Genomic DNA, 16,325 nt, shown 5'->3' with positions numbered 1-16,325 from the left:
GTCATTCATCCGCCATCTTTACCCCCCTCCTCCACTTCCTGTTTAGGCCACTTCCTACTTCCTGTTCTAACAGGAAGTCGCTCGGCCGCCATTACTACAGCCATCCACTTCCTGTTTAGGCCACTTCCTACTTCCGGTCCAAACAGGAAGTCACTCATCCGCCATCTTTACCCCCTCCTCCACTTCCTGTTTAGGCCACTTCCTACTTCCTGTTCTAACAGGAAGTCACTCAGCCGCCATTACTACAGCCATCCACTTCCTGTTTAGGCCACTTCCTACTTCCTGTCCAAACAGGAAGTCACTCACCCGCCATCTTTACCCCCTCCTCCACTTCCTGTTTAGGCCACTTCCTACTTCCTGTTCTAACAGGAAGTCACTCAGCCGCCATTACTACAGCCATCCACTTCCTGTTTAGGCCACTTCCTACTTCCTGTCCAAACAGGAAGTCCCTCAGCCACCATTTTTACCCCCTCCTCCACTTCCTGTTTAGGCCACTTCCTACTTCCGGTCCAAACAGGAAGTCACTCATCCGCCATCTTTACCCCCTCCTCCACTTCCTGTTTAGGCCACTTCCTACTTCCTGTCCAAACAGGAAGTCACTCATCCGCCATCTTTACCCCCTCCTCCACTTCCTGTTTAGGCCACTTCCTACTTCCTGTTCTAACAGGAAGTCGCTCGGCCGCCATTACTACAGCCATCCACTTCCTGTTTAGGCCACTTCCTACTTCCGGTCTAAACAGGAAGTCACTCATCCGCCATCTTTACCCCCCTCCTCCACTTCCTGTTTAGGCCACTTCCTACTTCCTGTTCTAACAGGAAGTCTTTCGGCCGCCATTACTGCAGCCATCCACTTCCTGTTTAGGCCACTTCCTACTTCCTGTTCTAACAGGAAGTCACTCAGCCGCCATTACTACAGCCATCCACTTCCTGTTTAGGCCACTTCCTACTTCCTGTCCAAACAGGAAGTCACTCAGCCGCCATCTTTCCTCCACTTCCTGTTTAGGCCGTTTCCGTTTCCGCCGCCCCTCTTCACTTCCGGTCCTACAGGAAGCCGGCCTGACGCCATTACTGTACGTGGACGACGGGGGTCGGCCGACCCAACGTTACCCCATGAACCCCAATGGATCCCCGGGGGGGGTGGCGGCCATCTTGTCTCCTTGCGGTCGCCATTTGGCCGTCATGCCCCATCCAGAACGGGGGGTTTTACGTTGGCAATGGGGTTATTGGCCCCATAAGTGGGGGGGGAGATGTGGGGCCGATGTGGGGCCCAAATGGGGGGGGGAAAAGGGGGCGGCCAAAGGGGGGGCGGCGCCGTGGTTAAAGATGTTCCTCAATGCCAGGGAGTGGTGCCAGGGGCAGCCATAGGGGGACATGGGACACATAGATTGACCCATAGATTGACCCATAGATTGACCCATAGATGGACCTGGGACCCATAGATTGACCCATAGATGGGCATGGGACCCATAGATGGAACTTGGACCCATAGATGGACCCATAGATTGACCCATAGATTGAGATTGGACCCATAGATTGACCCATAGAAGGAACTTGGACCAATAAATGGACCAATAGATGGAGCTGGGACCCATAGATTGACCCATAGATTGACATTAGACCCATAGATTGACCCATAGATGGACTTCGGACCCATAGATTGACCTGGGACCCATAGATTGACCCATAGATGGACATTGGACCCATAGATTGACCCATAGATTGACCCATAGATAGACATTGGACCCATAGATTGACCCATAGATGGACTTTGGACCCATAGATGGACTTTGGACCCATAGATTGACCTGGGACCCATAGATTGACCCATAGATTGACCCATGGATGGACTTTGGACCCATAGATTGACCTATAGATGGACATGGGACCCACAGATTGACCCATAGATGGAGCTGGGACCCATAGATTGACCCATAGATTGACCTTGGACTCATAGATTGACCCATAGATGGACTTTGGACCCATAGATTGACCCATAGATTGACTCATAGATGGACTTCGGACCCATAGATTTACCTGGGACCCATAGATGGACCTAGGACCCATAGATTGACCCATAGATGGACATTGGACCCATAGATTGACCCATAGATTGACCTTGGACTCATAGATTGACCCATAGATGGACTTTGGACCCATAGATGGACTTTGGACCCATAGATTGACCCATAGATGGACCTGGGACCCATAGATTGACCCATAGATTGACCCATAGATTGACCTTGGACTCATAGATTGACCCATAGATGGACTTTGGACCCATAGATTGACCCATAGATGGAGCTGGGACCCATAGATTGACCCATAGATGGACTTCGGACTCATAGATTGACCTGGGACCCATAGATTGACCCATAGATTGACCCATGGATGGACTTTGGACCCATAGATTGACCTATAGATTGACATGGGACCCACAGATTGACCCATAGATGGAGCTGGGACCCATAGATTGACCCATAGATGGACATTGGACCCATAGATTGACCTGGGACCCATAGATTGACCCATAGATTGACCCATAGATTGACCCATAGATTGACCCATAGATGGAACTGGGACCCATAGATTGACCTTGGACCCATAGATTGGCCCATAGATGGAACTGGGACCCATAGATTGACCTTGGACCCATAGATTGACCCATAGATGGGCATGGGACCCATAGATTGACCCATAGATGGACCCATAGATGGACTTCGGACCCATAGATTGACCTGGGACCCATAGATTGACCCATAGATTGACCCATGGATGGACTTTGGACCCATAGATTGACCCATAGATGGACTTCGGACCCATAGATTGACCCATAGATGGACTTTGGACCCATAGACTGACCCATAGATAGACATTGGACACATAGATTGACCCATAAATGGACCTGGGACCCATAGATTGACCCATAGATTGACCCATAGATGGACCTGGGACCCATAGATTGACCCATAGATGGACCTGGGACCCATAGATTGACCCATAGATGGACATTGGACCCATAGATTGACCTGGGACCCATAGATGGACCCATAGATTGACCCATAGATTGAGATTGGACCCATAGATTGACCCATAGAAGGAACTTGGACCAATAAATGGACCAATAGATGGAGCTGGGACCCATAGATTGACCCACAGATTGACATTAGACCCATAGATTGACATATAGATGGACTTCAGACCCATAGGATGGATCTGGGACCCATAGATTGACCCATAGATGGACCTCAGCCCCATAGATGGACCCATAGGTGCCCCCCAACCCCATAGCGGGACCCATAGCTGGACCTCAGCCCCATAGAAGGACCCATAGGGGGATCTCAGCCCCATAGATGGACCCATAGATGGATCTCAGCCCCATAGATGGACCTCAGCCCCATAGATGGACCCATAGATGGATCTCAGCCCCATAGATGGACCTCAGCCCCATAGATGGACCCATAGATGGACCTCAGCCCCATAGATGGACCCATAGATGGATCTCAGCCCCATAGCGGGCCCCATAGATGGACCTGAGCCCCATAGCGGGCCCCATAGATGGACCTGAGCCCCATAGCTGGCCCCATAGATGGACCCCAGCCCCATAGTGGGCCCCATAGATGGACCTCAGCCCCATAGAAGGACCCATAGGGGGATCTCAGCCCCATAGATGGACCTGAGCCCCATAGCGGGCCCCATAGATGGACCCCAGCCCCATAGCTGGCCCCATAGATGGACCCCAGCCCCATAGCTGGCCCCATAGGGTTCCCCCCAGCCCCATCTATTAATAAACACGATTCAAGATGGCGTCTCTTCTGTCACGTGACCTCAAAAGGGGGCGACAAAGAGCACACCGGGAAGGAAAGGGTTAAACTGGAGGGAGGGTGGGGGCGTGGCTTGACGTCATGACGTCACGACGCAGGGGGCGGGGCTACGGCGCGATCAGAACCGGAAGTGGAGCCCTCAAGGCCGGAAGTGAAGGGATCCAAACCCGGAAGTCGGGATCTTCAGGACGGAAGTGGGGTTCTTGAAGCCGGAAGTGGGGTCCTGGAGGCCGGAAGTTGATTTCTAAGGGTGGGGGAGGGGCGGTCTGACCTCAAAGAACCGGAAGTGGGATCCGGGGGGGGGCCGGAAGTCGACCCCCCCCCCAACCCGAGAGACCGGAAGTTGGATCCCGGAAGCCGGAAGTAACCCCCTCCCCCACTCGCCAACCGGAAATCAAAACTTAGTGAGCAAAAATGGCTTTTTTAGCACCAAAAATCGCCTTTTTCGTCTCAAAAATGGCCTTTTTCGCACTAAAAACCGTCTTTTTCGCCTCAAAAATGGCCTTTTTAGCGCCAAAAGCTCGATTCTCCGAACCGGAAGTGACTCTCTAAGCCCCGCCCACTTCTTAACCGGAAGTTGCCCTGAGAGCGAGAAAGCGGAAGCGGAAGTCGCCATTCGGCGGCACTTCCGGCCCGAGCGGCGCCAAGATGCCGGCGCTGTTGGAGAGGCCGAAGCTTTCGTCCGCCATGGCGAGAGCGCTGCACCGCCATGTCATGATGGAGAGGGAGAGGAAGAGGCAGGGTGAGACGGCCTGTGGGGGCTGTGGAGTCTATGGGGTTTATCTATGGGGTCTATGGGGTCTATGAGGCCTGTGAGGCCTATGAGGCCTAAGGAGCCTGTGAGGCCTATGGGGGCCGTCGCCATGGCAACGGGGCCTGTGAGGCCTATGAGGCCTATGGGGTTTATCTATGGGGCCTGTGGGGCCTATGGGGTCTTTGGGGCCTATGGGGTGTATCTATGGGGTCTTTGGGGCCTATGGGGCCTATGGGGCCTGTGAGGCCTATGAGGCCTAAGGAGCCTGTGAGGCCTATGGGGATGTCGCCATGGCAACGGGGCCTATGGGGCCTGTGAGGCCTATGAGGCCTGTGAGGCCTATGGGGTTTGTGAGGCCTATGGGGTTTGTGAGGCCTATGGGGTTTATCTGTGGGGTCTATGGGGTCTATGGGGCCTATGGGGTCTATCTATGGGGTCTATGGGGCCTGTGAGGCCTATGGGGTATATGGGGCCTATGGGGTTTATCTATGGGGTGTATGGGGCCTATTTGGCCTATGGGGCCTGTGAGGCCTATGGGGCCTATGGGGTCTGTGGGGTCTATGGGGTTTATTTATGGGACCTATGGGGCCTGTGAGGCCTATGAGGCCTAAGGAGCCTGTGAGGCCTATGGGGATGTCGCCATGGCAACGGGGCCTATGGGGCCTGTGAGGCCTATGAGGCCTGTGAGGCCTATGGGGTTTGTGAGGCCTATGGGGTTTATTTATGGGGTTTATCTGTGGGGTCTATGGGGCCTATGGGGTCTATCTATGGGGTCTATGGGGCCTGTGAGGTTTATGGGGTCTATCTATGGGGTCTATGGCGTCTATGGGGCCTGTGAGGTTTATGGGGTCTGTCTATGGGGTCTATGGGGCCTGTGAGGCCTATGGGGCCTATGGGGTTTATCTCTGGGGTCTATGGGGCCTGTGAGGCCTATGGGGCCTATGGGGTTTATCTGTGGGGTCTATGGGGCCTGTGAGGCCTATGGGGTATATGGGGCCTATGGGGTTTATCTATGGGGTGTATGGGGCCTATTTGGCCTATGGGGCCTGTGAGGCCTATGGGGCCTATAGGGTCTGTGGGGTCTATGGGGATTATTTATGGGGTTTATCTGTGGTGTCTATGGGGTCTATGGGGCCTATGGGGTCTATCTATGGGGTCTATGGGGTCTGTGAGGTTTATGGGGTCTATCTATGGGGTGTATGGGGTCTATGGGGCCTGTGAGGTTTATGGGGTCTGTCTATGGGGCCTATGGGGTCTTTGGGGTCTATGGGGCCTGTGAGGCCTATGGGGCCTATGGGGTTTATCTATGGGGTCTATGGGGCCTGTGAGGCCTATGGGGTATATGGGGCCTATGGGGTGTATGGGGCCTATTTGGCCTATGGGGCCTGTGAGGCCTATGGGGTCTATAGGGTCTATGGGGTCTGTGGGGTCTATGGGGTTTATTTATGGGACCTATGGGGCCTGTGAGGCCTATGAGGCCTAAGGAGCCTGTGAGGCCTATGGGGATGTCGCCATGGCAACGGGGCCTATGGGGCCTATGAGGCCTGTGAGGCCTATGGGGTTTGTGAGGCCTATGGGGTCTGTGGGGTCTATGGGGCCTGTGAGGCTTGTGGGGTCTATGAGGCCTATGGGGTTTATCTGTGGGGTCTATGGGGCCTATGGGGTTTGTGAGGCCTATGGGGTCTATGGGGACTATGGGGCCTGTGAGGTCTATGGGGCCTATGGAGTCTATGGGGACTATGGGGTCTATGGGCATGTGGGGCCTATGGGGTTTATGAGGTCTATCTATGAGCCCTATGGGGTCTATGGGGCCCATGGGGTCTATGGGGTTTGTGAGGCCTATGGAGTCTATGGGGTTTGTGAGGCCTATGGGGTTTGTGAGGCCTATGGGGTTTGTGAGGCCTATGGGGTCTATGGGGCCTATGGGGACTATGGGGCCTGTGAGGCCTATGGGGCCTAAGGGGTCTATGGGGCCTATGGAGTCTATGGGGACTATGGGGTCTATGGGCATGTGGGGCCTATGGGGTTTATGGGGTCTATCTATGAAGCCTATGGGGCCTATGGGGTCTATGGGGTTTGTGAGGCCTATGGGGTCTATGGGGCCTATGGGGCCTAAGGGGCCTATGGGGCCTATGGAGTCTATGGGGACTATGGGGTCTATGGGCATGTGGGGCCTATGGGGTTTATGGGGTCTATCTATGAAGCCTATGGGGTCTATGGGGCCTAAGGGGTCTATGGGGTTTGTGAGGCCTATGGGGTCTATGGGGCCTATGGGGTCTATGGGGTTTGTGAGGCCTATGGGGCCTAAGGGGTCTATGGGGTTTGTGAGGCCTATGGGGTTTGTGAGGCCTATGGGGTCTATGGGGCCTATGGGGACTATGGGGCCTGTGAGGCCTATGGGGCCTAAGGGGTCTATGGGGACTATGGGGTCTATGGGCATGTGGGGCCTATGGGGTTTATGGGGTCTATCTATGAGGCCTATGGGGCCTATGGGGTCTATGGGGTTTGTGAGGCCTATGGGGTCTATGGGGCCTATGGGGTCTATGGGGCCTAAGGGGTCTATGGGGTTTGTGAGGCCTATGGGGTCTATGGGGTGGGGGGGGCAATGGATCTGTTGCCATGGAGACCGGGGTTCTGTTTCTATGGTAACGAGGCCTATGAGGCCTGTTGGGCCTGTGAGGCCTATGGGGCCCGTGAGGCCATTTTGGGCCATTTTGGGGTGTTTTTGGTCAATTTTGGGGTATTTTGGGTCGATTTTTGTCAATTTTGGGTCCATTTTTGGTGATTTTGGGTCATTTTGGCTCATTTTGGGGTGTTTTTTCGACGTTTTAGAGGAGGAGGAGGTGGACAAGATGATGGAGCAGAAGCTGCGCGAGGAGCAGGAGCGACGGCGCAGAAAGGAGATGGAGGAGAGGATGTCACTGGAGGAGACCAGGGAGCAGGTCAGGACCCCATAGAAACACATGGAGCCCCATAGAACCCCATAGAAACACATGGAACCCCATAGAACCCCATATAATCCCATATAATCCCATATAACACCATATGACCCCATATAACCCCATATAATCCCATATGACCCCATTTAATCCCATATAACCCCATATAATCCCATATGACCCCATATAATCCCATATGACCCCATATAATCCCATATGACCCCATAGAATCCCATATAATCCCATATAATCCCATAGAACCCCATATAACCCCATAGAACCCCATAGAACCCCATAGAACCCCATAGAACCCCGTATAACCCATATAGACTCCATATAACCCCATAGAACCCCATATAACCTCATATAACCCCATATAACACCATATAACCCTATATAAAACCATATAATCCCATATATTCCCATATGACCCCATATGACCCCATATAGCCCCATAGAACCCCATATAATCCCATAGAACCCCATATAACACCATAGAAACCCATATGACCCCATATAATCCCATAGAACCCCATAGAACCTCATATAATCTCATATAACCCCATATAACACTATAGAAACCCATAGAACCCCATATAATCCCATAGAACCCCATAGAACCCCATATAATCCTATATAACCCCATATAACCCCATATATCCCATATGACCCCATATAACCTCATATAACCCCATATAACACCATAGAATCCCACAGAACCCCATATAACCCCATATAACCCCATATAATCCCATAGAACCCCATAGAACCCCATAGAACCCCATATAACACCATAGAAACCCATATAATCCCATAGAACCCCATAGAACCCCATATAATCCTATATAACCCCATAGAACCCCATAGAACCCCATATAACCCCATAGAATCCCATAGGACCCCATATAACCACCATATAACCCCATATAACCCCATATAACCCCCATATAACCCCATATAAGCCCATAGAACCCCATATGACCCCATAGAACCCCATAGAACCCCATATAATCCCATAGAACCCCATATAACACCATAGAAACCCATAGAATCCCATAGAACCCCATATAATCCTATATAACCCCATATAACCCCATATATCCCATATGACCCCATATAACCACCATATAACCCCATAGAACCCCATATAACCACCATATAACACCATATAACCCCATAGAACCCCACATAACCCCATAGAACCCCATAAAATCCCGTATAACCCCATATAACCCCATATAACCCCATATAACCCCATATAACCCCATATAACCCCATATAACCACCATAGAACCCCATATAACCCCACATAACCCCACATAACCCCACATAACCCCATAGAACCCCATAGAACGCCATATAATTCCATAGAACCCCATAGAACCCCATAGAACCCCATATAACCCCATATAACCCTATATAGACCCCATATAACCCCATAGAACCCCATATAGCCCCATAGAACCCAATATAACCTCATATAATCCCATATAACCCCATAGAACCCCATATCCTCCCATACAACCCCATATAGACCCCATATAACCCCATAGAACCCCATATAATTCCATATAACTCCATATAACCCCATATAACCCCATATAACCTCATATAACCCCATATAACACCATATAACCCTATATAAAACCATATAAGCCCATATGACCCCATATGACCCCATATGACCCCATATAGCCCCATAGAACCCCATAGAACCCCATAGAACCCCATATAATCCCATAGAACCCCATATAACACCATAGAAACCCATATGACGCCATATAATCCCATAGAACCCCATAGAACCTCATATAATCCCATAGAACCCCATATAACCCCATATAATCCCATAGAACCCCATATAACCCCACAGAACCCCACATAACCCCATAGAACCCCATATAATCCCATATAACCCCATAGAACCCCATATAACCCCATATAACCCCATATACCCCATATAACCCCATATAACCCCATAGAACCCCATATAATCCCATATAACCCCATATAACCCTATATAACCCCATATAACCCCATATAACCCCACATACCCCCATATAACCCCATATACCCCCATATAACCCCATATAACCCCATATAATCCCCATAGAACCCCATAGAACCCCATATAATCCCATATAACCCCATATGACCCCATATGACCCTATATCACCCCATAGCTGCAGAAGCTGCAGGAGCGCCTGTCGTCGCTGCAGGACGAGAAGCACCAGCTGTTCCTACAACTAAAGAAGGTGCTGCACGAGGAGGAGAAACGGAGGCGCAAGGAGCAGAGGTGGGATCTATGGGGTCTATATGGGGTCTGTGGGGTCTATATGGGATCTATGGGGTATATATGGGGTCTATGGGGTTTATATGGGGTTTATATGGGATCTATGGGGTTTATATGGGGTTTATGTGGGATCTGTGGGGTTTATATGGGATCTATGGGGTTTATATGGGGTCTATGGGGTCTCTATGGGGTTTATATGGGGTTTATGGGGTTTATATGGGGTTTATATGGGGTCTATGGGGTTTATATGGGGTCTATGGGGCTCTATGGGGTCCTATTGGGGGGCTATAGGGGTCTATGGGGTATATATGGGGCTCTATGGGGTTTATATGGGGTTTATATGGGGTCTATGGGGTTTATATGGGGTCTATGGGGTTTATATGGGGTCTATATGGGGTTTATATGGGATCTATGGGGTATATATGGGGCTCTATGGGGTTTATATGGGGTTCATATGGGGTCTATGGGGCTCTAAGGGGTCCTATTGGGGGGCTAAAGGGGTCTATGGGGTTTATATGGGGTCTATGGGGTTTATGGGGTTTATATGGGGTTTATATGGGGTCTACAGGGTATATATGGGTCTCTATGGGGTTTATATGGGGTTTATACGGGGTCTATGGGGTATATATGAGGCTCTATGGGGTTTATATGGGATCTATGGGGTTTATATGGGGTCTATGGGGTTTATATGGGATCTATTGGGTTTATATGGGATCTATGGGGCTCTATGGGGTTCCTATGGGGTCTATGGGGTTTATATGGGGTCTATGGGGTATATATGGAGCTCTGTGGGGTTTATATGGGGTTTATATGGGGTCTCTGGGGTTTATATGGGGTCTCTGGGGTTTATATGGGGTCTATGGGGTTTATATGGGGTCTATGGGGTTTCTATGGGGTCTATGGGGCTCTAAGGGGTCCTATTGGGGGGCTATAGGGGTCTATGGGGTTTATATGGGGTCTATGGGGTTCCTATGGGGTCTGTGGCGTTCCTATGGGGTCTATGGGGTTTATATGGGGTCTATGGGGTTTATATGGGATCTATGGGGCTCTATGGGGTATGTATGGGGTCTATGGGGTTTATATGGGTTCTATGGGGCTCTATGGGGTTTATATGGGGCTCTATGGGGTATATATGAGGTCTATGGGATTTATATGGGGTTTATATGGGGTCTATGGGGTTTATATGGGCTCTATGGGGCTCTATGGGGCTCTATGGGGTTTATATGGGGCTCTATGGGGTATCTATGGGGCTGACCCTATTATTCTGCCCCATAGCGACCTGACGACGTTGACGGCGGCCGCGTACCAGCAGGGATTGGTGCACAGCGGGGGACATGTCCTAAACATGCAGGGTGAGATATGGGGTGGATATAGGGTGGGTTATGGGGTGGGTATGGGGCAGCTATGGGGTGCTTATGGGGCTCTATGGGGGTTATGGGGTGGTTATGGGGTGGGTTATGGGGCTCTATGGGGGTTATGGGGCGGATATGGGGTGGTATGGGGTGGGTATGGGGCAGCTATGGGGCTCTATGGGAGTTATGGGGTGGTTATGGGGTGGGTATGGGGCAGCTATGGGGGTTATGGGGTGGTTATGGGGCTCTATGGGGGCTATGGGGTGGGTATGAGGCAGCTATGGGGCTCTATGGGGGTTATGGGGTGGATATAGGGTGGCTATGGGGTGGGTATGGGGTGGTTATGGGGCAGCTGTGGTGCTGCTATGGGGTGCTATGGGGGTTATGGGGTGGTATGGGGCTCTATGGGGGTTATGGGGTGGGTTATGGGGTGGGTATGGGGCTCTATGGGGTTATGGGGTGGATATGGGGCTCTATGGGGTTATGGGGTTGGTATGGGGTGCTTGTGGGGCTCTATGGGGGTTTTGGGGTGGTATGGGGTGGCTATGGGGCGCTATAGGGCAGTTATGGGGTGCTATGGGGCAGCTATGGGGCTCTATGGGGTTATGGGGTGGATATGGGGCTCTATGGGGTTATGGGGTGGTATGGGGTGGGTATGGGGCTCTATGGGGGTTATGGGGTGGGTATGGGGCAGCTATGGGGCGCTATAGGGCAGTTATGGGGTGCTATGGGGCAACTATGGGGGTTATGGGGTGGTATGGGGTGGGTATGGGGCTCTATGGGGGTTATGGGGTGGTATGGGGTGCTTATGGGGCTCTATGGGGGTTATGGGGTGGCTATGGGGTGGGTATGGGGCTCTATGGGGGTTATGGGGTGGATATAGGGTGGCTATGGGGTGGGTATGGGGTGGTTATGGGGCAGCTGTGGTGCTGCTATGGGGTGCTATGGGGGTTATGGGGTGGTATGGGGCTCTATGGGGGTTATGGGGTGGGTTATGGGGTGGGTATGGGGCTCTATGGGGGCTATGGGGTGGTATGGGGTGGGTTATGGGGTGGTATGGGGTGCTTATGGGGCTCTATGGGGGTTATGGGGTGGGTATGGGGTGGGTATGGGGCAGCTATGGGGCGCTATAGGGCAGTTATGGGGTGCTATGGGGCAGCTATGGGGCTCTATGGGGTTATGGGGTGGGTATGGGGCTCTATGGGGGTTATGGGGTGGGTATGGGGTGCTTGTGGGGCTCTATGGGGGTTATGGGGTGGGTATGGGGTGGGTATGGGGCAGCTATGGGGCGCTATGGGGCAGCTATGGGGTGCTATGGGGCAGCTATGGGGGTTATGGGGTGGTATGGGGTGCTTATGGGGCTCTATGGGGGTTATGGGGTGGCTATGGGGTAGGTATGGGGTGGTTATGGGGCGCTATGGGGGTATGGGGTGTGTATGGGGCTCTATGGGGTTATGGGGTGGGTATGGGGTGGATATGAGGTGCTTATGGGGCTCTATGGGGGTTATGGGGTGGGTATGGGGCAGCTATGGGACGCTATAGGGCAGTTATGGTGTGCTATGGGGCAGCTATGGGGCTCTATGGGGGTTATGGGGTGGGTATGGGGTGGTATGGGGTGGGTATGGGGCTCTATGGGGGTTATGGGGTGGGTTATGGGGTGGCTATGGGGTGATTATGGGGTGGTGTGGGGTGGGTTATGGGGTGGTTATGAGGCTCTATGGGGGTTATGGGGTGGATATAGGGTGGCTATGGGGTGGGTATGGGGTGGTTATGGGGCAGCTGTGGTGCTGCTATGGGGTGCTATGGGGGTTATGGGGTGGTATGGGGCTCTATGGGGGTTATGGGGTGGGTTATGGGGTGGGTATGGGGCTCTATGGGGGCTATGGGGTGGTATGGGGTGGGTTATGGGGTGGTATGGGGTGCTTATGGGGCTCTATGGGGGTTATGGGGTGGATATGGGGTGGATATGGGGTGCTTATGGGGCTCTATGGGGGTTATGGGGTGGATATGGGGTGGATATGGGGTGGTTATGTGGCTCTATGGGGGTTATGGGGTGGCTATGGGGTGGGTATGGGGTGGTTATGGGGCGCTATGGGGCAGCTATGGGGCTCTATGGGGTTATGGGGTGGGTATGGGGTGGATATGGGGTGGGTATGGGGTGGATATGGGGTGGGTATGGGGTGGATATGGGGTGCTTATGGGGCTCTATGGGGGTATGGGGTGGGTATGGGGCTCTATGGGGGTTATGGGGTGGGTATGGGGCTCTGGGGGCTATGGGGTGGGTATGGGGTGGGTATGGGGGTTATGGGGTGGGTTATGGGGTGGCTATGGGGCAGCTATGGGGTGGCTGTGGGGTGCTATGGGGCTCTATGGGGCAGCTATGGGGTGCTATGGGGCAGCTATGGGGTGCTATGGGGCAGCTATGGGGCGCTATGGGGCAGCTGTGGGTCTCACCCTATAGGCAGCCCTGGGGGTCACGGCCGGGCTGGGACCCTACTGGGAACGGAGCGGGGCAAGCAGATGTATGGGGCCGTCATCAGCGTGAGTGGGGATCTATGGGGCGGGATGTGGGGCGGGATGTGGGGTGGTTATGGGGTGGGATGTGGGGTGGGGTTATATGGCCCCATATAGCCCTAGAGTCTATGGGGTGCCCCCTAAGTGCCCCCTATTATGGGTTCCCCTATATCTATGGGCCCCCCCCATATCCTCCTCCCACATCTATAGGGTGCCCCATAAGTACCCCCCATATCCCCCCCCATATCTATGGGGCCCCCCATATCCTCCCCCCCCATATCTATGGGGCAACCCCATATCCCCCCCAATATCTATGGGGTGACCCCTAAGTGTCCCCATATCCCCCCCCATATCTATAGGGCACCCCCTAAGTGTCCCCCAATAGCCCCCCCATAGCCCCCCTATACCCCCCCCATATCTATGGGGTGCCCCCCAAGTGCCCCCCTATACCCCCCCCATATCTATGGGGCACCCCATAAGTACCCCCCTATACCCCCCCATATCCTACCCCATATCTATGGGGCAGCCCCTAAGTGCCCCCCCATATCCCCCCCTAATATCTATAGGGCACACCCCCAAGTGCCCCATAACCCCCCCCATATCTATGGGGCGCCCCCCAAGTGCCCCCATACCCCCCCTATACCCCCCCTATACCCCCCCCATATCTATGGGGCGCCCCCCAAGTGCCCCCATACCCCCCCTATACCCCCCCCATATCTATGGGGCGCCCCCTAAGTGCCCCCCTATACCCCCCCCATATCTATGGGGCACCCCATAAGTACCCCCCTATACCCCCCCATATCCTACCCCATATCTATAGGGCACCCCCTAAGTGCCCCCCCATATCCCCCCCTAATATCTATAGGGCACACCCCCAAGTGCTTCATAACCCCCCCCATATCTATGGGGCGCCCCCCAAGTGCCCCCATAACCCCCCCCATATCTATGGGGCGCCCCCCAAGTGCCCCCATACCCCCCCCCTATACCACCCCCATATCTATGGGGCGCCCCCCAAGTGCCCCCATACCCCCCCCCTATACCCCCCCCATGTCTATGGGGCGCCCCCCAAGTGCCCCCATACCCCCCCCCTATACCCCCCCCATATCTATGGGGTGCCCCCCAAGTGCCCCCCTATACCCCCCCCATATCTATGGGGCACCCCATAAGTACCCCCCTATACCCCCCCCCATATCCTACCCCATATCTATGGGGCAGCCCCTAAGTGCCCCCCCATATCCCCCCCTAATATCTATAGGGCACACCCCCAAGTGCCCCATATCCCCCCCCATATCTATGGGGCCCCCCATATCCTCCCCCCCCCATATCTATGGGGCAACCCCATATCCCCCCCCAATATCTATGGGGTGACCCCTAAGTGTCCCCATATCCCCCCCCATATCTATAGGGCACCCCCTAAGTGTCCCCCAATAGCCCCCCCATAGCCCCCCTATACCCCCCCCATATCTATGGGGTGCCCCCCAAGTGCCCCCCTATACCCCCCCCATATCTATGGGGCACCCCATAAGTACCCCCCTATACCCCCCCATATCCCCCCCCATATCTATGGGGTGCCCCCCAAGTGCCCCCATACCCCCCCTATACCCCCCCATACCCCCCCCATATCTATGGGGCACCCCCCAAGTGCCCCCATACCCCCCCTATACCCCCCCATATCCCCCCCCATATCTATGGGGCGCCCCCCAAGTGCCCCCATACCCCCCCTATACCCCCCCTATACCCCCCCCATATCTATGGGGCGCCCCCTAAGTGCCCCCTTATACCACCCCCACATCTATGGGGCGCCCCCTATTATGGGTTCCCCCATATCTATGGGGCGCCCCATAACCTGTGTTTCCTGCCCCATAGACTCGTCACTTTGGGGCCTTTGGGGTGGAGCCGTTCCAGGGGGCCCCCCCATAGACACCCCATATCTATGGGGCGCCCCATAACCCCATATCCCCCAACATATCTATGGGGCACCCCATAACCCCCCCATGTCTATGGGGTGCCCCCTAAGTGCCCCCCCATATACCCCCCTAATATCTATAGGGTGCCCCCTAAGTGCCCCCCTATACCCCCCCCATATCCTCCCCCCCATATCCATGTCCCTATTATGGGTCCCCCACCCCATATCAATGGGGCACCCCATAACCCCATATCTCACCCCATATCTATGGGGCGCCCCATAACTCCATATCTCACCCCATATCTGTGGGGCGCCCCATAACCCCGTATCTCCCCCCATAACCCCGTATCTCCCCCCATAACCCCATATCTCGCCCCATAACCCCATATCTCCCCCCATAACCCCATATCTCCCCCCATAACCCCGTATCTCGCCCCATAACCCCATATCCTACCCCATAACCCCATATCCTACCCCATAACCCCATATCCTACCCCATAACCCCATATCTCGCCCCATAACCCCGTATCTCCCCCCATAACCCCGTATCTCCCCCCATAACCCCATATCTCCCCCCATAACCCCGTATCTCCCCCCATAACCCCATATCTCCCCCCATAACCCCATATCCCACCCCATAACCCCATATCTCGCCCCATAACCCCATATCTCGCCCCATAACCCCGTATCTCCCCCCATAACCCCGTATCTCCCCCCATAACCCCATATCCCACCCCATAACCCCA

General features: G+C 53.9%; 2 protein-coding genes and 1 long non-coding RNA gene across 56 annotated transcripts in view; 2 read left to right on the top strand and 1 right to left on the bottom strand.

The window, feature by feature from the left end:
- PFAS (phosphoribosylformylglycinamidine synthase) overlaps positions 1–3,804 on the top strand; it is a 119,456-nt gene extending 115,652 nt beyond the window's left edge. For all 5 annotated transcript variants that reach the window (XM_085534512.1, XM_085534513.1, XM_085534515.1 and 2 more), the window contains 2 exons: positions 1,004–1,371; positions 2,946–3,804. In XM_085534512.1, the coding sequence (XP_085390638.1) occupies positions 1,004–1,365 (362 nt within the window). In that variant the 3' untranslated portion in view covers positions 1,366–1,371; positions 2,946–3,804. The remainder of the gene's footprint in view (positions 1–1,003; positions 1,372–2,945) is intronic.
- Positions 1,293–3,800, bottom strand: LOC116652693 (uncharacterized). Of its 50 annotated transcripts, XR_014941493.1 has the most exons (5): positions 2,445–2,947; positions 2,352–2,413; positions 2,259–2,301; positions 1,856–2,196; positions 1,618–1,805 (listed from the first exon to the last, which is right to left on the bottom strand). It is a non-coding gene; the product is annotated as an uncharacterized LOC116652693 (long non-coding RNA). The 50 variants fall into 50 exon arrangements; XR_014941498.1 differs by having other exon boundaries at positions 1,856–2,413; positions 2,464–2,506; positions 2,934–3,047; XR_014941497.1 differs by having other exon boundaries at positions 1,856–2,413; positions 2,445–2,506; positions 2,934–3,028.
- Positions 3,805–4,442: 638 nt separating the features above from the next.
- Positions 4,443–15,608, top strand: GPS2 (G protein pathway suppressor 2). The gene is made up of 6 exons (XM_085534527.1): positions 4,443–4,563; positions 7,408–7,517; positions 9,698–9,810; positions 11,083–11,159; positions 13,621–13,700; positions 15,540–15,608. Exons 1-6 carry the CDS (start codon positions 4,470–4,472, stop codon positions 15,591–15,593), a joined length of 528 nt encoding a protein of 175 aa, XP_085390653.1. The 5' UTR covers positions 4,443–4,469; the 3' UTR covers positions 15,594–15,608.
- The last annotated feature ends 717 nt before the right edge of the window (positions 15,609–16,325 follow it).

The sequence above is a fragment of the Coturnix japonica genome, unplaced genomic scaffold, assembly GCF_054131305.1.
Source record: "Coturnix japonica strain WE unplaced genomic scaffold, WE-NBRP24 Scf084, whole genome shotgun sequence".
Taxonomy (NCBI): domain Eukaryota; kingdom Metazoa; phylum Chordata; class Aves; order Galliformes; family Phasianidae; genus Coturnix; species Coturnix japonica.
This window is presented reverse-complemented; position numbering and strand designations above follow the sequence as displayed.